General features: G+C 44.2%; 1 protein-coding gene across 5 annotated transcripts in view; it reads left to right on the top strand.

Annotated features, from left to right (window-relative positions):
- The window catches only part of TMEM131L (transmembrane 131 like), a 177,343-nt gene that overhangs the window by 78,442 nt on the left and 78,479 nt on the right, over positions 1-20,422 (top strand). For all 5 annotated transcript variants that reach the window (XR_014812792.1, XR_014812793.1, XR_014812794.1 and 2 more), the window contains exons 4-7: positions 4,100-4,168; positions 10,095-10,218; positions 12,224-12,340; positions 13,172-13,282. Coding sequence is in view for 2 of the 5 variants with exons in the window: in XM_084972625.1 (XP_084828751.1) it covers positions 4,100-4,168; positions 10,095-10,218; positions 12,224-12,340; positions 13,172-13,282 (421 nt within the window). In the remaining 3 variants the exon portion in view is untranslated. The remainder of the gene's footprint in view (positions 1-4,099; positions 4,169-10,094; positions 10,219-12,223; positions 12,341-13,171; positions 13,283-20,422) is intronic.

The following is a 20,422-nucleotide window of genomic DNA, read 5'->3' as shown; positions in this document are numbered from 1 at the left end:
CTCGCTCAGTGGGTCAAGGACCTGGCGTGGCTGTGGCTGTGGTGTAGGCTGGCAGCTGCATCTCCTATTCAACCCCTAGCCTGGAAATTTCCGTATGCCACAGGTGTGGCCCTAGAAAGACAAAAAGACCAAAAAAAAAAAAAAAAAAAAAAAAGGAATGCCCATTTAGAAATGGAAGCTGTGGCATCTTTAAACATAGTGTAAGTTCCTAGCTAGCAGTGATATCTGAGGATAATTGATGATGTCCGTAGTTAACTAATTTCCGGCAGTTTGCTGCTTTTTTCCTCCTTCCGTCTTTAACAGATGCTCAAGGTCATGTGTATGTGTGTGAGTGCCTGTGTGTAGAATGGTTTTATTTATGAGAACTAACTTTGAAACTTATACAGTCATGTTAAATCTCCTTGGATACTTGATCTAGTTTCTAGATTATAAAGTCAAGTGTGCTGAAACAGACCAATGAGAAAGGTAAATCTACCTTGTGACTCTTAGGAAAAAATAGTGACCCTTCTTTTTTTTTTTTTTTTTTTTTTTAATTTTAGGGCTGCTCCTGCAGCATATGGAAGATCCCAGGCTAGGGTTCAAATCAGAGCTGCAGCTGCCGGCCTACACCACAGCCACAGCAATGCGGGATCTGAACCGTGTCTTGATGTACACAACAGCTCACGACAATGCCAGATCCTTAACCCACTGAGCAAGGCCAGGAATCGCGGAACCTGCCTCCTCAGGAATACTAGTTGGGTTCATTTCTGCTGAGTCAGGATGGGAACTCCGACACCATTTTACTGCTCCAGTGGTGAGGTCAAAAAAGAGTTTCTTTGCAGTTGGAGAAATTCTGGCTGTTTCTCCCATATTGCTTTAGGTTGAAGTTCAGTGTCTGATTTTCATTGGGAGTGTCAAACTCCTTGGTTGTGGGACTTAGAAAACTCTTGTGGTATGATTCAGCCCAGGTTCATATTTCACTTGTTCTATTCAGAGATAACTACCGCTGCCGCAGTTGGGACTTCTAAATCCCGAGGTCACCTCTGACTCCGTGCTTAGTTGGCTGCTCCGTCTGTCCTCGTTGCTTTTCCTGTTCGATGAGAACAGGATGCTACCCTCTTAGTAGCAGGAACGAATATTTATTGCACTTAACTATGTGCCAGGCATGAAGCAAAGGCATCCTTATCTCACTCTAGCCTCACGGTAACTCTAAGGTGGCTACTGTTGTCGTTTTCATGTTACCGATACTAAGGCTGGGTCCTTCCAGAAGTTAAGCGACTGCCCCTCTCAGGACTAGAAAGTGGTGACTTTGGGCCTGGACTCCGAAGCCCTTTCTCCCCCCAGCAGGCGAGGCGACTGCCTTGGTTCCCTGGGTAGGTCATATGATCTTGGATGGACCTGAGCTCCGTACAGGGTCCAGATTTCTGACCTGGACAGAACTGCATTGGAATTTTGGCTCTGCCCCTTGCAGCTGTGTGATCTTTACTCAAATTCTCCAAACCACCTCTTCATTCAGAAGTTGTATGTGCAATCTGATGATAAATCCACTTTCAGTGCACGAGGCAGAAAGAGGACTGTCATTAATAATTTTCCTTTTGACTTATCCAGGAAGTAGCCTGACTTTCCTAAGATGATTTTTGGCCTGTCCTCTTTTCCTTCTGGAATGCTGAGCCCTGGTCAGCTCGGTCTGGAGTGGGGGTGGCTGTGGTATATCTGCTGTTGGCAACTCTTTATACCCATTGCCTCCTGTGGCTTTTCAAAACATTTCTGGAGGCAACTGGGTGTGTTCTCGGTCTTGATTGCAAGCAGGTTATGGAGTCAAGCCTGGCCTTTGGGGGTTTGAGGGAGCCCAATAAATAAATAGTCTACTTCTTATCTGCCTGAGCTGGACACGAGGGGTTAGACGGAGACTGAAGTGACACCTTTATTATTAATATAGTTAGTGCTGGAGGCAGAATTAAGGAGATCCAGATAAGAGATGACAGAAAGCAGAGAGAAATTGAAGGAAGGAAGCTTCGATAGAGGCAGGAAGAAAAAATTGCCGCCAGGATTCTTCCAGTGACCTGAGGATTTTGGAAGGACTTCTCCGGTCTCTGTAGTGTTTGCACCTTCAAGAAAAATGGCAGAGGGGCTTGCTGAAGTTACAATGCTTCTGTGGACCAGCAGGTTTGAAACTCAAATGTCTCCTTCTGGACAAGCCTCTGAACTGTGCTTAGTGAAAAATGGAAAGATTGTATTCTGGAAAACTTGCTTAAGTCTTTAAATGTAGTTATACATGCTGCGTTTAGGAGCTTCTCCACATGGCTTTTAAAATGTTGTTATGACAGTTAATAGTTTTTTCGAGGAATTCCCGTTGTGGCATGAAATGAAGCAGAAACGAATCTGATTAGTATCCACAAGGATGTGGGTTCGATCCCTGGCCTTGCTCAGTGGGTTAAGGATCTGGTGTTGCCATGAGCTGTGGTGTAGGCCAGAGATGTGGCTCAGATCCCAAGTTGCTGTGGTTGTGGTGTAGGCCAGCAGCTGTACCTTCTTAAGGGCATTTGTAACTTCGGATATATTGCATTTTATTTTATAGATACAGATTCCATCAATTTGATGAAAACAATTGCATACGTATTTAGGAGCATATTCATTCAAAGCAGAGTCCGTTACACAGATTGAAGAGTCTCATCCTGAACTACGAGGCTATTTGATAGCAGCTACACAAACTCTAGCAGCCACACAAACTCTAGCAGCTACACAACTACACAAACAATAGCAACTATACAAACTAAAGACGAGCATCTTTACCTTGCTGGGTCCAGGAGACAAGAGGGGCCACTTCAGTTTACAGATTATAATATTTGCAAGTATTATAATTGCTGGTTTTAGCTTTAAGTTGAACACCGTCTTGGGTGTTTTAATGTTCTTTGGGGGTTTGGAGGACAGTCCTAGTCTCAGGTCCAGGAACTCAGCAGTAGCAGCGACTTCAGGCTCAATGTAGGTGACGACGATTTGAGAGAACAGCATTCATTGGCTCGTTTTCTTTTCCTACTTTAAAGTGTCTTGTTTGGTTTAGTTGAGCACTGTTTGTTGATACAGCTTTTTGTTGTTGTTATTTGTTTTTCTTTTTTTTCCTTTTTTGCTCTTTAGGGACACGCCCATGGCATATGGAGGTTCCCAGGCTAGGGGTCGAATTGGAGTTACAGCTGCCGGCCTACCCCACAGCCACAGCAACACAGGATCCAAGCCAAGTCTGCAACCTATACCACAGCTCCCGGCAATGCCGGATCCTTAACCCGGCAAGGCCAGGGATTGAACCCTCGTCCTCAGGGATACTAGTCAGATTCATTCCCGTTGCACCACATCGGGAACTCCGTGTTTTTTTCCTTTTTAAAAAAGTTTTATTGAAATATAAATGTTGTGATATTTTCTGGTGTACAACAAAGTGATTCAGTTCTGCGTATACCTCCGTTCTCTTTCAGATTTTTTTTTTTTTTAATGTGTTGTCTTTGTATCTTTTTTGGTCTATTCATTTGTGGCCTTTGATTCTGAAGGCAAACGAAATCCTAACAGTGATTGGCAACTGCTGGAAGTCTGACCTGCTGCGCGAGATTTCATTTGATTGTTTATCTTGAGAAGATAGACCTGGTGATGGGTTGAGCCTTGGGGAGCCATCCCAGCGATGCTTCTCATCCTTTCCCTGTTAGCTCTTGTCTAACAAATTTAGAGGCCGGAGTTCCCTCCCTCTGCAACCCCCTACCCTCAGTCCCCTTATGTGTATGGCTTTTCTGGATTTGGGGTTTGTGAAGATAGCTGTGTTACCTGACTTCATCCGGAAATGATGCCAATTTAAAATTAAATTGTTCTCCATTTTTATCTGAATGCTTACAGCATCTGTATATTTGGTAGGAAATTATACTAACCACAGTCTGAGTATCTTAAATTTTTGCACCTGTAGAATTATACTAGACTTCTAATAATTCAACTTGAACCTTTAAAATCTATTTCAGACTTATCTCTAAGGACATAAAATTATATCTCGTGAAAGCTATTGGTCAAAGTATATGTCCCCTTAACTCAGTGTTCAGATTTTAAAGGTACAACAAAAATTAATCTCTTTTCTTTTCTTTTCTAGCTTCTCAGACAAGCTGTTTAGTGACAAGGGCTTACATTTTCAGCCATCAGTTCTAGATTTTGGGGTACAGTAAGTATCTTCTCTTTATCATTTTTAGTAACTTATTATTTGAATTATTTGCTTTCAGGATATCTTTTTTATATGTATGATATTAAATGTATTTTAAGTATATTGATAATATCAAGATATTGGGAGTTCCCGTCGTGGTTCAGCAGTAAAAAACCTGACTAGTATCCGTGGAGGATGCAGGTTCGATCCCTGGCCTTGCTCAGTGGGTCAGGGATCCAGTGTTGCTGTGAGCTGTGGTATAGGTTTCAGACAAGGCTTGGATCTGGTGTTGCTGTGGCTGTGGTGTAGACTGGCAACTGCAGCTCCAATTCCACCCCTATTCTGGGAACTTCATATGCCATGAGTTTGGGCATAAAAAGAAAAAGAGAAAGAGATGCTGATCGTAGAAGTTACTAAAAGGAACTTTTTGCCTTTTTTGGCCACACCTGTGACATACAGAAGTTCCGGGGCCAGGGATTGAATTCGAATTGCAGCTGTGACCTACGCCACATCTGTGGCAACACTGGATCCTTAACCCACAGGCCTTGGTGGGGAATTGAATCCATGTCACCACAGAGACAACCCAGGATCCTTAACCTGCTGTGCCACAGCAGGAACTCCATGAAAGGAACATTTTTGTGAAAAGGAGAGTCTAAGAGTTGTTTTAGCCCTTTCTTTACTTTTTAATAAAAACATACCTTATACTTTAAGTCAGTCGTAAGGCCTTGTTTTTCTGAAACAAAACGTTATTTTTTGATGAAAAACTCCACATATTGATAGTTTCTGAATTTTAAAAGTTAGGCTCATTTTATTCACTTGTTCTTCCTGCTCCATGTGCTTTGGGATTCAAAATTGTACACACCGTAGTTATCATGATGCGACGTTGGAAACAAGTGAAGTAGGGAGACAGCATATGAGCCTTGCTTCCTCCATACTTCTTGGTGAGAGCCCTGAGATGAAGGGGGTGTGCGCTGAGTGTTGGTTGAGGGACTTACCTGGAAACTTGGAAAAACTAAGGAAGAGAAGGGTGAAGCTGTGCAGAAGAAGGGACAGAAGGACTCATGAGGCTGTTGCCCAAGTTTCAGACTTCAGGTGTTAGGCTCCCTGGATGCAGAATATTGCTGCGTTGAGTTCAGACACGTTCATGCTAGGAAGAGTTTCAGGTGGAAGTAAAAGAGTGTTTCAAGTGTGAAAACTCAGCTGCTTTTAACTGCCCAAGTATCACTTCAATTTTACGAAGAGCTTTTTTTGAGTTACGAGAAAAGTTAGGTGAGTGAAATAAACCACGGTGATAGGAGAGCATCCGGGGTGGGTGAGTAGGGCTCTCCCAGGCTGCCTTCCTTTATTCAGCTAGACTCGCCTTCCTTCCGCTTCCTTCTGAGCCTCCAAAGAGCAGCGTTGCAGGGGAAGAGAGTGCATTTCACATTTGAAAGTATGTTGCTGCACTTTTTAAGAAGAGTCTGTAAAAGGAAGAAGTGATTGGTAAAAGCGTGCAGGGAGCTTGCTGACTTGATAAGGTTCTTGTTTTTGCATTTTTCTATTTTTACTCTTAGGTAAAGAAATTTTAGTAGAAGCAGAATTTGTCATAAAACCACATCAATTTCAAAAGCTAAGAGATCACTTTGCTTTTGTGAAAAGTATTGTAAATTTTTTTTTTTTTTTTTTTTTTTGGTCCTTTTAGAGCCGTGTCCATGGCATATGGAAGTTCCAGGCTAGGGGTTGAATCAGAGCTACAGCTGCCCGCCAACACCACAGCCACAGCAACGCAGGATATGAGCCATGTCTGTGACCTACACCACAGCTCACGGCAACACCAGATCCTTAACCCACTGAGTGAGGCCAGGGATCGAACCTGCATCCTCATGGATACTGGTCGGGTTTGTTACCACTGAGCCACAGTGGTAACTCCCAGTATTGTAAAAATTTTTAATGAAGAACCTACTTTAAAGTATATATTGCAGATGGATAGGTAATAAGATGGAGAGTATTAAATATCCTTAGCTTAGGTAACGTTCTCAGACAGGGGACACTGGCTCTGTCTAGTATGTTTGCTCTTCAGTAATAGAAAAATCTTGCAATCAGTGTCCATGAGTGGATGAGCTATGTGTGTTAGTTAGCTCTGTACCTCAGTTTCTGCTTCTGCTACCTGGAAGCGTTTTGAAAAGAAATGCTTTTCAAATCATTTCAAAGAAACCCACTGAGCGAGGCCAGGAATTGAACCGGAATCCTTATGGATCCCAGTCGGGTTCGTTAACCGCTGAGCCACGAAAGAAATTAAAATATATATATTTTTTATTATGGTTGATTTACAATGTTCTGTCAATTTCTGCTATACAGCAAAGTGACCCAGTCATATGTATGCGTACACACACACATTCTTTTCCTCACATTATCCTCCATCATGTTAGAATAAATCTTTTGATTTGTAAGCCCAGCATGTACCATGCTATTTTCCTCATGATTGAGAGTCAGCATATGGTTGTGGGAATAAAGGATGTTTGCTTAAGTTTAAAAATAAAATCTCAATAAAATCCCAACAAAATTAGCCTAAATCAGAACACTTTTAAAATTAAGTCATATTTTATCTTACTTCTAACAGATGATCTAATTTATAGGCCTTAGATACATATTTTATCTGTAGAGTTCTCCTGATTTCTTCACCTCCCTGGTTCAGGTTTTGCTATTGTTTATTTTGCCATTGACCTTGAGCGAGCCTCCTCCCTTCCCATAGCTTGGGTTTCCCTCTAGAGTGCAGAATCAGGATCATGTTATTCACTTGCCCTCTGCCTCCTTATTAGGGTTTATTTTAAGGATTAATATTCTGCTGGCCCCGAGATTAAAAGTGCTAATCATTCATAAGAAATTTTAATCATTCTTTTGTAGTATTAAATTAATAGAGTGTCTTCCAGTTGTCGCTAGTGAAGAAAATTCTTAGCCTCATAACACTTTCAAAAATAGACTTAAAAAAAATAGGATAAAAATAGCCCAGTGGTTACTAGGTTTCAGCCAGCAGTCTCTATTAGGTCTAGTAAGGGTTCTGGTCGATGTAATCACTGGGCTTTGTAACAGTGCAGTTTTACAGTCTTAGTTTTAATGGGTTTTTCTGGGAGACATTTGTATCCTTTGAAAATACTTATCTTGTATCCTAGCTCTGCGAATGAGATAAAAGCTTTGAGGATAAATATTAATAACTCGGCTAATTGATTCATCTTATTTACCTAAAACCAAAAATCAGGGACATTTTCAGAGTTCCTGTCATGGCACAGCAGAAACAGATCTGACTAGTATTCATGAGGACGAAGGTTCGATCTCTGGCCTTGCTCAGTGGATTAAGAATCTGGCGTTGCCAGGAACTGTGGTGTAGGTCACAGACGTGGCTTGGATCTGGCATTGCTGTGGCCGTGGTGTAGGCCAGCAGCTGTGGCTCTGATTTGACCCCTAGCCTGGAACTTCCATGTGCTATGGGAGGGGCCCTAAAAAAAAAGACAAAGTCACGGAAGTTTTTATTTACTTAATTTAATGGGAAAAGGCAGATGTGAATCCGGGACCCCAGGGTAGGGCTTTCTGACTATGCTTACAATAGTATAAAATTTTTTAGTTGTATTATTTAAACACTAAAAAAAAGTCAAAGTTTTAATCACACTGATGTGTATCTGATTTTTTCTTTTTTTCTTTTTATGGCCGCCCCATGGCATAAGGAAGTTCCCGGGGTAGAGGTCCTATCAGAGCTGCAGCTGCTGGCCTACACCACGGCCAGAGCAATGCGGGATCCAAGCCACGATGTGACCTACACCACAACTCACAGCAGTGCCAGATCCTTAACCCACTGAATAAGGCCAAGGATCAAACCTGCAGCCTTATGGATGCTAGACAGATTCGTTTCTGCTGCTCCATGACAGGAACTCCAGCACACATTTTTGGTATCAGAGAAATACAGACATAGTGCAGAGGAACTTTTGCTGGATCTAGCTTATAGTTTTTATTTCTCAGCCATGCTAATGAGAACTGTCTGTTTGGGTCTCTGCCACTGAAAGTGTTAAAACCAGAGAGATGACGTCAGTGATATTTTTGCTGGCTAATTATTACAGCACAGTTGAGCTAGACTGGCCAGTAGGCATCAGGGTAAATGATGCGCGAGAACATTGTAGGTAACCTCAGTCAGGTGAGCCAGAGGCCGGCCCCTTTCCTCTTGCACGTCCATTGTCAGAGCCCATGTGCTGAAAAGATTCAGCATCGAGGTCTCCCTCAGTGCAGGTACTTGCTGTAAAGCTGAGATTCTTACTCTCAAGGTCATGGAGAGTTTTGAAAGTTATGTATAAAACTTTTGTATGTTGAAGTTCCTGTTGAGGCTCAGGGTTAACCAACACAACTAGTATCTGTGAGGACACAGGTTCCGTCCCTGGCATCACTCAGTGGGTTAAGGACCTGGTGTTGCCATGAGCTGCAGCATAGGTCTCAGTTGAGACTCAGATCCCACATTGCTGTGGCTGTGGTGTAGGCTGGCAGCTACAGCTCCAGTTTGACCCTTAGCCTGGAAATTTCTATATGCAGCCAGTGTGGCCCTAAATAAATAAATAAATAAATAAAATAAAATAAAACTTTTGTGTGTGTATTTGCGGATGGAGGAGCCAAAGCTTTCATCAGAGGTTTCTGCAAGACGCATGATTTAAATGGATGCGAGCCAAAGCTGGAAAGTGCTGCAGAGCTTTCATTTTTTTCAGAAGAATGGCATTTAACAATTAGGTTTTCTTGGAGTTCCTGTCATGGCTCAGCGGTTAGCAAACCTGCCTGGCATCCATGAGGATGCGGGTTCAATCCTTGGCCTCGATCAGTAGGTTAGGGATCTGGCGTTGCTGTGAGCTGTGGTGTAGGTCACAGACGCGGCTCGGATCCCGTGTTGCTGTGGCTGTGGTGTAGGCTGGTGGCTACAGCTCCGATTGGACCCCTAGCCTGGGAACCTCCCTATGCCGAGGGTTCGGCCCCAAAAAGACCAAAAAAAAAAAAAGAAAAAAATTAGGTTTCCTTTTTTAAGACAATAAATCTCTTTACCAGTTGAAATCCACCCCCTCGCTCCTGGAAAAGTGTCTTTAAATTTATTATTTAGAAGACAAACCCTAAGAAGATTGGAATTTTCTACGAGTTCAGTTTCTTACCTAAACATAGGAGATACAGGTCAAGATAGACACCTAGTTCCCGCTATAGGTGTTTTCTGCAAGCGTTGCATGACCTCGATGACTTATACTCTTCTTTTTTCATCTTTTTTCTTTTTCTTTTTTTTTGCTTTTTAGGGCCTCATCTGTGGCATATGGAAGTTCCCAGGCTAGGGGTTAAATCAGAGCTAGAGCTGCCAGCTTACACCACAGCTCACGGCAATGCCGGGTCCTTAACGCACTGAGCCAGACTAGGGATCGAACCCGCCACCTCGTGGATCCTAGTCAAGTTTGTTAACTGCTGAACCTTGAAGAAAACTCCAAGTTGCACTCTTCTAATGCAGGAATCAGTGGGGTGCTGCTGTGGGTTGGCACAAGCGTCTTATAAAAGAAAGGTTTAAAAATTTTTTTTGACCATGAAAATGTTTTATTAACAATAGGATTGTTGCTTTTTAAAATTAATTATTTAATTTATTTATTTATTTATTTATTAGCATTTATTGATTTATTTTTTCTACTATATTTTCTAATTTTCTACTGTACAGCATGGTGACCCAGTTACACATACACGTATACATTCTTTTTTCTCACATTGTCATGCGCCATCATAAGTGACTAGAAACAGTTTCCAGTGCAACACAGCAGGATAGGATTGTTGCTTTTAACTTTGTGAGGAACAGCAGCAGCTTTCTGGACTTAGAGGGTATCTCTGTATGTGTGAGTGTATAGATGGGTGGATGGGTGATTTTATGTGTAACCATATTACACCTTGTGTTTTCTCCTCGTTCCCCCCCTAGGTTCCTGGGGCACCCTGCAGCAAAGATTCTCTATGCATATAACCCCAGCAGGGAGAGCGAGGTGGTGGTGAACTCTGTCTTCACGGCCGCAGGACATTTCCACGTGCCTCCAGTTCACTGCAGGGTGAGTGTGGCAGTGCTCTTGGAAAAGATGCTGTGGCATGCTGCCAGCTTCTCTTGCTTTCTTTGGCCTGCAGTTGTTTCACTTTCTGCTCTGTCTCCCCTTTTCCTGCTACCCAAGCTCTTTCCTCTGTGCGTTTGCTTTAGCATTTATTTTTTCAGTTCAGATTCGTAAGTTTGGTGGCTCTTGATATCAACGTGGAAAAAAAGGTTTAAAGATTATGTTTAGTTCATATGACTTTGCATAGTTAAAGAAAACATGGTGGACAGATGAAGCATTTAGTAAGTAGTGCAAGTTTATAGGAATGATCTCTTCACCTGGCGGACCTACCGGGATGGTTAGGACTTCTTTCTTTTTTCTTGGCTGTATCTGTGGCATGCAGAGGTTTCCAGGCCAGGGACCAAACCTGCACCATTGCAGCAACTCCAGCTGCTGCAGTGACAATGCCAGATCCTTATTCTGCTGAGCCACTGGGGAACTCCTTGGCTCCTTTCTAAATATAGGACTAAGAGGGGGTGAGTGGTTCCTTATGAAGCTAATTTGCATCACAACACTGAGCTCAAAACCCTGATCTTCTTATAGGTTTTTTGTTTTTTTGCTTTTTAGGGCCACATTAGCAGCATATGGAAGTTTCCAAGCTAGGGGTTGAATCAGCGCTACAGCTGCCAGCCTACACCACAGCTCATGGCAACGCCAGATCCTTAACCCACTATGCAGGGCCAGGGATTGAACCTGCATCTTCATGGATACTAGCCGGTTTCAATTCCTCTGAGCCACAAGGGGAACTCCTCTCATAGTTTTAATTTTAATAATTCAGTTTAGTTCAGGTCTTTAACTTCTTCTTCTTCTTCTTTTTTTTTTTTTTTTTTTTTTTTGCTTTTTAGGGCCACATTAGCAGCATATGGAGGTTTCTAGGCTTGGGGTCCAGTCGGAGCTATAGCTGCTGGCCTACGCCACAGCAACACCAGATATGAGCTGCACCTGCAACCTACACCACAGCTCATGGCAACGCCAGATCCTTAACCCACTATGCAGGGCCAGGGATTGAACCTGCATCTTCATGGATACTAGCCGGTTTCAATTCCTCTGAGCCACAAGGGGAACTCCTCTCATAGTTTTAATTTTAATAATTCAGTTTAGTTCAGGTCTTTAACTTCTTCTTCTTCTTCTTTTTTTTTTTTTTTTTTTTTTTTGCTTTTTAGGGCCACATTAGCAGCATATGGAGGTTTCTAGGCTTGGGGTCCAGTCGGAGCTATAGCTGCTGGCCTACGCCACAGCAACACCAGATATGAGCTGCACCTGCAACCTACACCACAGCTCACGGCAACGCCAGATCCTTAACTTACTGAGCGAGGCCAGGGATTGAACCTGCAACCTCATAGTTCCTAATTGGATTTGTTTCTGCTGTGCCACAGTGGGAACTCCAAGTCTTTAGCTTCTAATGAAGATCCAAATTATCAGTCATATTTACTTCTAATGGAGATCCAAATTACTAGTAATATTTACTTCTAATGAAGATCTGAATTACTAGGAGCCACTTTTTCGTTTAATACTGGGACTAAGGACGTGGTCTTAGGGGGAGCCCAGCATTTGTTTATGACAGTCTGTGCAGATAAGTGCTGTCCCTGACTTTTTTCAAGTATCAACATGTCTGTACAGCAGTGGGCGTCTTCACTTACGAAGGGCTAGAACTGTGTGAGACACAGACCCTTGAACGCGAGGGTGAGGGGGAGGGTGGTGAGAGAGACGCGGGGCAGGTGGCTTCAGTCTGGGGTGAAAGCGATTTGCCCGCATTTCGTGGTGTGTTTTTTGATACTGTCTTGTAGATCTTTGGTTGTGGATCACTTTGGGCTGCGCCTTCTCAGAGATTCATGATACACATGAATCAAAGGTGCACGACCGTGCAGATACAGTTAACGGGAACTGTCGCAAAGAAAATCTGTGAAAGTCTTTGACTTTTGTCTAAAGGGGTCTCATCCACATGGCTGATGAGGTGCCTTTCCTGCAGGTAATTCCGGCCCTGGGGAGAACTTCCTTCAGGATTATTTTCTTACCTGCTGAAGAAGGAAGCATCGAAAGTTCTTTATTTATTAATACCTCCTCCCACGGCATCCTTTCCTATCACGTAAGTGACTTCCTCCTTTGGCCATTTACTGGAGTGGTTGACCTCATGAAGGCGTTGGGATGTGAAAAAGAAAAGAGTTTCGGAAGTGCTGCCACCTGGTTTGTGTCGCCAGATAGAAGAGCTTAGTTGATGTTAAGCTCACAGCGCTCCTCAGTCCTCGGCCCTCGTGCCGTCCTGAGTGCAGAGTGCAGGGCTGTCACTCAGCCCTGGGTCCGGAAAGGGTCTGGGGACAAGACAGAGAAATCAGTCGTGCAGTTTCCTGGTGGACACAGTAGGGTTTCAGAATTAACACCCCACCTTACAGAGTCCATGGATGGGCAGCCAGCAGGGCAGCCCCCAGGCCTTTTGCCTTCTCCTGTCCTGGGCTCAGGACTGTCTGTGGCCGGGGAGCACGGATTGGGTGCGTGGGGTTGATTCTCAGGGAGCTCCCTCTTCTATAAAGCACCGGGGAAGGGCTGGGAGGAATTCTTCTGTCCGTCGCAAAAACAGTCAAGGATCTTTACCTTAAGTGGTATTTTGGATGTCTGTCATTTAAGTGCCAACATCTGTCATTTCTGTGGCTAATTCTTCTTGGGTTTCCTTAAACTCCTGGTCCTGTCTCAGAAAAGTTGTTGATGTCTAAAAAGCTTTGCTACACGGAGGAGCATTTGGCTTAGATACAGCAACTTTTGCTGCATCTTTTTTGTAGCCAAAGTTAACTATAATGATTGCATTCATAGTCCCTGTGGCCAAGTGGATGAATACAGGTTTCTTTGAAAAGGTGATTCAGCACAATGTCAAATGTGTTTCAAGACTAATAGAGGAGTAATCCCCGCCTCTTCTTTTCTGCAGGTGTCTGGAACTGGGACTCGCAGAATTTCTACAGAAGGGTCTGCAAAGCAGCTACCAAATGCTTACTTTCTGCTTCCACAAGTCCAGAGTGTTCAGCTTTCGCAAACACAGGTGATTTAATAGTACTCTTTTTTTGACTGTGGCATACAGCAGCTTGATGTGGGATGCCAGTTCCCAGACCAGGGACTGAACTGGCTGCAGTGGTGAAAGTGCCCAATCCTAACCATTAGACCACCAGGGAGCTCCCAGTAGTACACTTTTTTTTTTTTTTTTACTTTTAAGGGCCCCACCTGCGGCATATGGAGGTTCCCAGGCTAGGGGTCTAATCGGAGCTGTAGCTGCTGGCCTATACCACAGCCACAGCAATGCCAGATCCGAGCCTCGTCTTTGACTTACACCATAGCTCAGGGCACCGATGAATCCTTAACCCACTGAGTGAGGCCAGGGATTGAACCCTCGGCCTCATGGATACTAGTCAGGTCTGTTACCGCTGTGCCATGATGGGAACTCCCATTTTGGTCTTTTTGCATGTGTCCAGTCATAGCTGACTTAGGTATTCTTCCAACTCAGGCCAGTTGGATTAAATGGCTCCCTCTTTACAAATGGCTCCAAAACACTGAAGCCAAGCGTGTTTTTGTGATTGGTCTTGTATTGAAATTGGTGCTGGCCCGGGTGTTCTGTAGCACTGGCTGGGTTCAGTGGAAAGGAGGCCAAACATTTCAGCCTCTGCTGCCCATGGGCATCTGCTCTGGAAGCAGGTAGGTGGGCGAGAGGAATTAAATTGCCTTTTCTTTTTTAAAAAATTTAAAAGTTGCAGTTGATTTACAGTATTTTAGTTTCCAACGTACAGCAGAGTGATGCTGTGTTTTTACAGATTGTACTCTATTTAAAGTTATTACAAATTAATGGCTCTGCTTCCCTGTGTTTCTGATGCATATCCTTGTTGCTTCTCTCTTAGGTGTAGTAGTTTGTATCTGTTAATTCCATACCCGTTTTTTTGTCTTTTTGCCATTTCTTGGGCCGCTCTTGTGGCACGTGGAGGTTCCCAGGCTAGGGGTCGAATTGGAGCTGTAGCCACCGGCCTACACCACAGCCATAGCAATGCAGGATCCTAGCCGCGTCTGCAACCTACACCACAGCTCACGGCAGTGCTGGATCCTTAACCCACTGAGCAAAGCCAGGGATCAAACCCACAACCTCATGGTTCCTAGTTGGATTCGCTAACCACTGAGCCATGACGGGAACTGTGTCTTTTGTCCTTTTTAGGGCCACACCTGCGGCATATGGAGGTTCCCAGGCTGGGGGTCTAATCAGAGCTATTGCTGCCAGCCTACAGCACAACCGCAGCAACACAGAATCCAAGCCACGTCTGTGACCTACACCACAGCTCATGGCAAAGCTGGATCCATAACCCATTGAGCAAGGCCAGGGATCGAACTTGCAACCTCACGGTTCCCAGTCAGGTTTGTTTCCACTGTGCCATGACAGGAACTCCCGCATACCCTTGACTTGCCCTTCTTCCCCGCTTTTCCCCCTTCGTAACCACCAGTTGGTTCCCTGTATCTCTGAGTCTGTTTCTGTTCTGCATATGCATTCATTTATATTATTTTTTAGATTCCATATCTAAGTGATAGGCCATATTTGTCCTTCTCTGACTTATTTCACTAAACGTAATATTCTCTAGGTTTATCCGTGTTGCTGCAAATGGTAGATTTTCATTCTTGTTTAATTGCCTTTTCCTCTGGTCCTTCTTTGTCATTTGTTTTGACCTTTACTAAGTGAGCATTCCTAGCAGACAAGATGTCCTCATGCCAGTGGGTTGAAATGAAAATCTGAGGTCCCGATGCTTCTGCCGTGGTCTTGTCATCATTTGGCACCTAGGATTAAACCCCCAGTCAGGCTGTCTCCCCTTCAGTGCACACGCCACACGTGCTGGTGACACCTTCTTAAAACTACAGCTACTCCCCTGGTCACTGCACTAACTGGTCTCCAGTTGTTTGCTGGATCCAGTCCTAGCGCCTCATCTGGGCAGACACGGTCGGTCCTTCCCTTCTCACCTGGGTCCTGCTTCCTCTCCATCCTCAGAGGCCCCACCTGCTTTTCTCAACTCTGGCCTCCCCAGCCCCTCAGTGTTGCCAGACCCTGCCCTCCTTTTTACAGACTGCCTCCCCTTCGCAAGCTTTCACCCCCTTCTCGTTCTATCCTTCGCAACTCAGTTCAGATGTCACCTCCTCTCCAGGTTCCCTGGCAAGTCCCTGCTCTGCTCCCATGGCACCTGTTCACACCTGCTCTAGCACTTAGCGTCCGGCCTGTCTCCCTCTCCTGCTCTTCCAAGAGGCTCTCTAGGCCCAGTCCTGTTTCCCTTTCCTTTTTATAATCTCAGCATCACCTTCATGCTTAGTGTATTGAGGGAAGTCCCCAGAGTTTTTCATAGGCAGATGCATCCCTGGGTATCTGAGTTAAGAGCCCCAAATAGCATACCTCCCCCCGTCGTGGTAGCTAAGATTTGTGTAACTTCACCTTTCCAGCACATCAACCAGATGACCTTCAGCAGATTTACTGCCAGGCCAGCTGGTGTCGTTCTTATTTTAGAAGGTGTAGGGATGGTCTTTAGAGTTTCGGTTACTTGCTGGAGGTTGAGGACAGAGCCGGGATCGGCAGTCCCAGCTCAGTGTGCCTTGACTTTCTCCTCGTGTAGAATTCAGTGTGGTCATGGATTTCATCCCCATCGACGTAATAATTCATGTTCCTGGAAAAGATAAGCACAAAGAAACTGTTTTTTGCAACATCTTTATAATGGCAGAAACAGCCTAAAGGCCCAACTGTGGCAAAGGGATTTCATAAATTGAAGTATATCAACATAGTAGAATATTAAGTAGTTCTTCCAGTTATGATGCTCCTGTGGAAAAGTCTGGCAAGTGAAGGACAGAGCATGAGCTAGACCAGACGCTCTGATTGTAACCACGACGTCTATGGTGGGTTGAATATGTAAATAGCGTTGTGTTCAGCTTACGAAAAAGCAAGAGGTTTTTTGGCTTTTTTTTTTTTTCCTTTTTTTTGAACATTTTCTTTGCTGGTGTTTTGGGCCCAAGCCATGGAGATCTGAGGACCGGTTCAGTGATTTATTTGGGCAAAACAGAATATTCGCCATGGGCATTGTGTTAGAATCTGGCGTGTAGGGTCACTCTTGCCGTAATCTTGTCTCAGAGAATTAAGGGAACTTAAATTCTTATCATTGGAACTGCACGGCAGTCGTATTTCTTGTTGGAAATAGAGTTATAATTCCTCGTAAAATGGAATTATGAGGCAATAGGGGAAACACGGAGAGGTTTGAAAGCTGGAGGAAAACCGATGACACCCGGTTCCCAGCAAATAAAAGTGGTTTTGTGAGTGTGTCCTGATGTGGTATCACATGACCGATTTCTCGCAGAGGGAGACGGTGATTATAATATGATGTGATTATAAGAAAGCACAGGAAACCAGAGAGGTGAAGCATTAAGAACGAGCCCCAGACCGCAGTGCCACTTGGCGGAGGTGCCCACGAGGTGTGCTGGGTCATCTCCTTTCTGAACTTGCCCATATATCTGTGTGGGATGTGGGGCTCCCCTCCCCGCCAGGGTGTCCTGTTACTGGACTGTGAGCAGGAGAGATTCTTTCTGGCTCTTCTGCGTGAAACCTAATACGCTTGGGACCAGGAGTCCCTACCCTTTGCAGATTGGCACTGCCTTGCTCTGGAGTGCCGGGGTCGGGCCCCCTGTGCCTGCCTGCTTGCCCGGGACAGGTGTCGGGCCCGGCTGCGGTGCCAGGCCTGTGTGCAGCCTGGTGCTGCCCGGTTCGGGGAGGGAGGGGTGCCCCGAGTGGCTTTCCTGCTCCTTGCCTCCTCCTTAGGTGCCGATCCCTGTGGCCGTCTGGAAGGGAAGCTGTGAAAGCAGCGCGGGAGGAGGGTGGGGAAGGTTTGCGGTCACGGTGGGACCGGGGAGATGTGGCAAGGGGGCAGTTTCCCACGGACGCATAGATTGCAAAAGCCTGAGCTGGGATCTGGAGATGGAAGATAAAAACAGGCAAAGGGTAAAGGCCTCGGTCGCTGCCCTGTTTTCCAGATGTCTTACGTAATGCATTAAATGAATGCGAAGGTTCTCTGCGTGTGCTAGCTAAGAATTCCTGCGCATGTGGGTAGCATCATAATGTATTTAAGAACATCTATTTGCCTGAGCAAAATGTTCTTTTTTATATAAAAACGTTAGGCTGGCCGACTCTGGAGCATTATTACTTAATTTACTGAGTGTTAGGAGAATATATGCCATTACTGACAGACCTACCTCTGAATATATAGCTTTTCAAGCAGGGAAATGGCTTAAATTTAAAACATTTTCTTCTTGTCATTGGAGTCGCCAGTGAGAACAATTCAGTGGGAAGGGAGCTGGGGACGAGGTAGAGCGCTGGTGAGTGGAGGGCAGGAAGAAAGCGGGCTGGAGGCTAGAGAGCTGCCTAGAGGTGTGGGTGTGGCTGGGATGTTTGCCTTTGCTCCTCTTTATTTCCCAGAGGGTCCCTCCCCACCTTCCACAGTCATCCCTGTTTCTCCTCTAAAATCTCTGCTCTCTTGGTGGAATAGAACAGTGTTCCAGGAGAGAACAGTTTCTTGGTCCCTCTTTTTTCATTTTTCATTTTTTTAATTTTTAAAAATTTTATTGGAGTATAGTTGATTGACAATGTTGTGTTAGTTTCAAGTGTACAGCAAAGTGATTTAGTTATATATGCACACACACACCCACACACATACATACATACATGCATATATCCATTCTTTTTCAGATTGTTTTCCCATTTAGGTTATCACAGAATATTGAGTAGATTTTCCCCGTGCTATACAGTAGGTCCTTCCTTGTTCTTTATCTGTTTCATGTTAGCAGCGTGTGTATGTTAATCTCAAACTCCTAATCTGTCCCTCTCCCTGATGCTTCCCCTTTGGTAACCATAAGTTTGACTTCAAAATCTGTGCCTCTGTTTTTGTTTCATAAATAAGGTTTTTTGTGTCATTAAAGATTCCATACATAAGTGATATCATCTGGTATGTGTCTTTCTCTGACTTACTTCACTTGGTAGGATAATCTCTAGGTCCGTCCATGCTGCTGCAAATGGCATTATTCCATTCTTTTTTATGGCTGAGTAATATTCCATTGTATATACATACCACTTCTTCTTTATCCCATTCCTCTGTCCACAGACATTTAGGTTGTTTCCATGTCTTGGTCCCTCTTTTAACTCAGCACTTATTTAGCCCCCCCCTTTTTTTTTTTGCCTCCTAGGAGGATTGACTAGTTCCTTACTGAAAGCCTTGGGACTCCAATCTAGCAAGGGTCATACTCAAAAACATTTGTTCTTGTGTATATTTTCCTTTACTAAGATTATAAGCCCCTTAAGAGCAGGAATCATGTCCTAATCAGTATTTGTTTTCTTATCATCTAGTACAGAGCCTGGCCACATAAAACATAGTAAAGAAATGCCAGATAGTTGAATAAGGGACCTTATTAAGCCGGAAGTTATCATTTCAGCTAATTGCAAAGTTATGAGACACGAATCTTTTTAAAATATCCTTCCAGCATTTGCTGTGTTAGAAACTTTTGTTGGAAGACTCAAAGATGCCCTCTCCCCCTCCCCCACCAGTAGCACCTCTCTTCCTCCAACTCTGAACTGGCAGATGGATAAGAATCAGGGGCTAGAAAATGAACATGCCCCCTTTACGTAATTACTGACAAGACGCATTCTCTGTGTCAGCTGAGGTAAGAAAGCCAGAGCTGCTAACTCCCTATGCCCTCGGCAGACCGCAGCATGGCCTGCTGGAAGGGACTTCATATTTTAGGTAAAGTATAATAGCTATGCAATACTTTCTTAGTTACAGGTGCACAGTCTAGTGATCCACAGTTTTTAAAGTCATACCCCACTCTATGTAAAATATTGCCTATATTCCCTGTACAGTATATCCTTGTAGCTTATTCTATACCTAATAGATTGTACCTCTAAGTCCCCTGCCTTTGTCTTGCCCCTCCCCCATCTCTCTCCCCACTTGTAACCACTAGTTTGTGCTTAACGTCTGGATATCTGCCTCTTTTTTGTTTTATTCATTTGTTTGTTGTGTTTTTCAGGTCCCACGTATAACTGGTATCATACAGTATTTGTCTTTCTCTGTCTGACTTCACTTAGTATAATTCATCCAAGTTCATCCGTGTTGCTTGCTACGTATGGTATTATTTCGTTCTTTTTAATGGCTGAGTAATATTCTACGGTGTGTATGTACTGCATCTTCTTTATCCATTCCGCTGATGATGGACAGTTAGTTTGCTTCTGTATCTTGGCTGTTGTAAATAATGCTGCTTTGAGCATGGCAGTGCATCTAGTTTTTTGAACTTGTGTTTTTGGATATATACCCAGGAGTGGAATTGCTGAGTCATGTGGTGGTTCTTTTTCCAGTTTTTTTGAGAAACCTCCATACATTTTGCCATATAGGCTACAGCAATTTACATTCCTACCAATAGTGTAGAAAGGTCCCCTTTTCTCCACATCCTTACCAACATTTGTTCTTTGTGGGCTTTTTGAGGATAGCCATTGTGACAGGTGTGAGGTGGTGTCTCATTGTGGTTTTGATTTGCATTTCCTGGATGATTATCGATCATCTTTTCATGTGCTTCTTGGCCATCTATGTGTCCGCTTTTGGAAGAGATTTTGGAATCAAGGACAAATACCCTAACCCAGAGGGTAGAGAGAGGAGAAAGAAACCAGCTCCTCTAGTAGCCCCCACCCCATCACCCTGCCCAGGGTATAGTCTGAGACCCACTAATAGGCAGCTGCCTCTGCCTTGAAGGGAGAGGAAGGCTTAGGGCAAGGAGGCAGGAGGATTTAGTGTTCAGTGTTTCCTTATAACACTTCTTGGTTTTTGTACTTTCGACTCAGTGAGCTCACCTGTTAAGCCCATGGCCCTCCCTCTCTGACAGGGAGATGAGCAGACTTCCCGTGGCCATATCTGTTCCTTCTGCCACTGGTACCAGCCCCCTTTTGTCGGTTCCCCATGGGGTTGGTGTGCACCATTGAGTTTGCCCCTAGAAAACTTTGAGATGCATTACAGTAGTTCATCAGTAATCTGTTCCAAAGCCACACCATGCCCCAGGTTTAAAGTTCATCTGTCTTCATCTGTTTGTCATCCCAAATTCCTTTCCGGTGTCTCGTACAGCTTCCTAGAGTTTTGCAAGGGAACCA

Source organism: Sus scrofa, chromosome 8 (genome assembly GCF_054392235.1).
Source record: "Sus scrofa isolate SSC_HxYL_T2T_F1_AM1 chromosome 8, Sscrofa_HxYL_maternal_Yorkshire_Landrace_v2.0, whole genome shotgun sequence".
In the NCBI taxonomy this organism is placed as follows: domain Eukaryota; kingdom Metazoa; phylum Chordata; class Mammalia; order Artiodactyla; family Suidae; genus Sus; species Sus scrofa.
The sequence above is the reverse complement of the archived record's forward strand: the minus strand, read 5'-3'. Positions and strand labels throughout refer to the sequence as shown.